This window comes from Cherax quadricarinatus, chromosome 49 (assembly GCF_038502225.1).
Source record: "Cherax quadricarinatus isolate ZL_2023a chromosome 49, ASM3850222v1, whole genome shotgun sequence".
NCBI classification, from domain to species: Eukaryota; Metazoa; Arthropoda; class Malacostraca; order Decapoda; family Parastacidae; genus Cherax; species Cherax quadricarinatus.
The window spans coordinates 30,412,115-30,415,618 of NC_091340.1; the positions used below are offsets into that span (position 1 = coordinate 30,412,115).

The 3,504-nt window shown below is 43.8% G+C and overlaps 1 protein-coding gene across 1 annotated transcript in view; it reads left to right on the plus strand.

Moving 5' to 3' along the window:
* The first annotated feature begins 477 nt into the window (after positions 1–477).
* LOC128697064 (uncharacterized) overlaps positions 478–3,504 on the plus strand; it is a 3,894-nt gene continuing 867 nt past the window's right edge. Inside the window, exons 1-4 of the mRNA XM_053788593.2 lie at positions 478–681; positions 1,635–1,766; positions 2,691–2,855; positions 3,497–3,504. The exon at positions 3,497–3,504 is cut by the window's right edge and continues 77 nt beyond it. Coding sequence (XP_053644568.1) covers positions 514–681; positions 1,635–1,766; positions 2,691–2,855; positions 3,497–3,504 — 473 coding nt within the window. The 5' untranslated portion in view covers positions 478–513. The remainder of the gene's footprint in view (positions 682–1,634; positions 1,767–2,690; positions 2,856–3,496) is intronic.

The window sequence follows — 3,504 nt, forward strand, 5'->3', positions numbered from 1 at the left end:
AGATGTTCACAAGAACCTTGGGTACGTACCTGCGTGCTACCAGATGTAACAAGTACCCAGGTTACGTACCTGGATACCACCAGGTGTAGCAAGTACCCAGGGTGGGTACCTGAGTACCACCAGGTGTTCACAAGCACCCTGGGTACTTACCTGGGTGCCACCAGGTGTAACAAGTACCCTCTGTACGTACTTGGGTGTTATCAGGTGTTCACAAGCACCCTGGGTACGTACCTACATGCTACGAAGTCTAGCATATACCCCGGGTACGTACCTGAGTGCTACCAGGTGTAACAAGTACGTTCTGTACGTACTTGGGTGCTACTAGGTCCAGCAAGTACCCTGGGTACGTACTTGGCTGCCACCAGGTGTTCACAGGAACGCTGAGTGCCACTGTCCCTGTATGACCCCAATTTCCAGTGGGTCGACCTTGCTATCACAACAGATAAGTACCCTTGCTTGCCCCGGATTACCAGGCACTCTGTACCTTGCTTGTACACTCTCTGCATAGCCGTGATGGGCATGAGTATCTTCCTGTTGGCGGTGGGCGTGCTGTGGGCGGCAAGATGGGTGGACGCTCATGGGCGATTGATGGAGCCAGTGTCCAGGTCATCAGCTTGGAGGAAAGGCTTCAACACTCCCGTCAACTACGATGACAACGAACTCTTCTGTGGAGGTTTTGGAGTGAGTACTGCTACCCACAACAGCCTGGTTTAAAGCTCCTCTTGTGAGAATGTCAGCCAAAACAGAGGTTCACAACTGGCGTTACAAGGACTTGTTATTACTGAGACTTGTTGTTACAGAGACTTGTTGTTACACAGACTTGTTGTTAGAGAGACTTGTTACAGAGACTTCTTGTTACAGAGACTTGTTGTTACAAAGATCCATGATGTCACAAGCCTGGTAATTTATTCTGACTATATCTGTAGTTTCATGTTCCTGTCTTGTCCCTCAAAGACTGGTAGATCTATTTCTATATTGAAGACCTGTGTATTGTAACACCAACCTTCCCCTTGCTTCAAGTACCTCATTTTACTACCCATCCTAGGTGCTACTCTTCCCTAGGTGATACACTTGCCTAGTCTTGGTAATTACATCTAACACTCACCTTCAACTGCTAAGCAAGTTTTCTCCTCTACGCTTCCCGACATCATTACCTTCAACACCGAGGCACATAACAGTCTGATCTGTGCTTCCTTAACTAGCCATGATTCTCCCTAAATCACTAGCTACATTCTTCATCCTAGTAAGCCACATGTGGAACAGATGGGTATCTTAATTGTTGACAGTTAAGATACCCAATGGCTGCACATGTGTCTTACTCGTCAACTCATCAGTATTGTATACCATTTTCATTATATCCTTCAACCTAGTCTTAGGGATAGATGAACAACTTCTGCTTGGTAATACAATGAAGCAACTGGTAGTCTCGACAGTTGATATATCTACTCTCATCTTTTTCACCTTCAATTCAGTCTTACAGGTCAATTTCCACTTGTTGAGTCTGGAGTTCTCTTTCTTTTTCCACGGATGATGCTTCTTGTTCTCTCTGAGAAGCTGTTTCTCTCACTTTCACACAGGTACAGTACCTGTGTACCCTGGATGATACACTCACTATGTACCTTACTCTTACACAGGTACAATACCTACAGAACGATGGTCAGTGTGGAGTGTGTGGTGACAACTGGGCTGACCCACAACCCAGGGATAACGAGGCTGGTGGCACCTATGGTACTGGCACCATAGTGGCTAACTACACAATGGGACAGGTAACTACCTATGGCACCATCACTGCTAATTACACCATGGGTCGGCTGTAGTTAGAATGCGCTAAACCCATGCTGATCGTCCATTGATGCCTTGGATCAAGATCCAATAACAGCAGATCAACCATGCTGTTAGATAAATCCCGTAAAGAAAAGATTTTGGATGAGTGGACTAATAACCTGAGAGCAGAGCCTATAAGTTAATAAATCAGTCATCAGTAATCAGTGCTAGATAACTGTTGTGGGTGGCATCCTGGGTAGGGTGAGACGTATGGGTAACTCTCCTAACACATACTGCTGCTGCTGTCACTGTTTATCTAGCACTAAATAGGTACCTTTTCAGATTCAAAGTTTATTTCCAAATGACAGTGTTTATACAGAAATGGATAACACTTGAATACAGCCACAAAGTCCAGTTTGGGTAAACTTAATCCTAACTTAAGATTATAAGGGCAGCAAACACTACATATACGTATTGAAAGTCATTAATGTATACACACAAGATACAACCAATGACTATATAATGACTGTATATGTAAGTAGATTAAATATATCATTGTATATGTTTATAAGAATTATTTGGGTTATAGTCTAGTAAGTTAATAAGTACAATTTTTGACATTAGATGACATACAGATCAAGAACTCGATTCCTCACAGCAGTGAATATTCACAGTAATAGTTGTGTATTTTAATTTCTAAAAAAAGAAAGTTTCTTTGAAAAAATAACACAAGTAACTGTTGACTGGTGTGTGGATGGCATCCTGAGGTACAAGACTGAAAGTACCCCACTGGAAATAAGCCAGACAGTACCCGGTGATGCAGTAACTTAACTGGATTATCCTGGGAGATAACAAACCTCCGGGTTAATCCCAACAGATCTCTAAAGCATCTTGTCTTCTCACTTTGCAACACTATGCATCACTAGGAGGTCACAGTGGAGGTGGATCTCACCAAGAACCACCTGGGTCACTTTGAGTTCCGCCTCTGTGTCAATAACAACATCACCAAGATCATCACTCAGGATTGCCTGGACCAGCACCTGCTCCAGCTGGCTGATGGAACTGGCACTAAGCAATACATCTATGCTGAGGTGAGTCTTACCATGTTAGTATTGGCTGCCATCCCATACCCAACAGAAAAAGTTGATTATCCTGGACAGGCTCCCATTATCTGTTCATCTCTGATAGACCCCCATTGTCTTCTGATCATTCTGGACAGAATCCCATTAATATCTGATCAGCCCAGACAGACCCCCATTGACATCTTATCATTTCAGTCAGGCTCCCATTGTTATCTGATCATCTCAGACAGGCTCCCATTGCTTTCTGATCACCTCAGACAGGCTTCCACTATTATCTGATCACCTCAGACAGGCTTCCACTGTTATCTGATCATTTCAGACAGGCTTCCACTATTATCTGATCACCTCAGACCCCTAATCATTTAAAATACTTGTTCAGTGCCCCTGTTTGGTCAGTAACTCTGTTAATTGGCAGACCAGTAGCTGGTCTGCCTATTAACCCAGCTCTGGGAAGGTGCAGCCCCATTTCCTTGGATCTAAACCCCATCACTCTCATCTCCCCAGACTACAGGTAATCTCCCCTTTGTTGATACATTACCCTTCAGTCAGGAGTAATAGAGAAAACTTCCCTGGAGGATATTTTTGGGGGTCAAGAGCTGATTAGCCAGGCTATTCCTGCTAGCAGATAATTTTGTTATTATTTTCAACAGGATCCTGA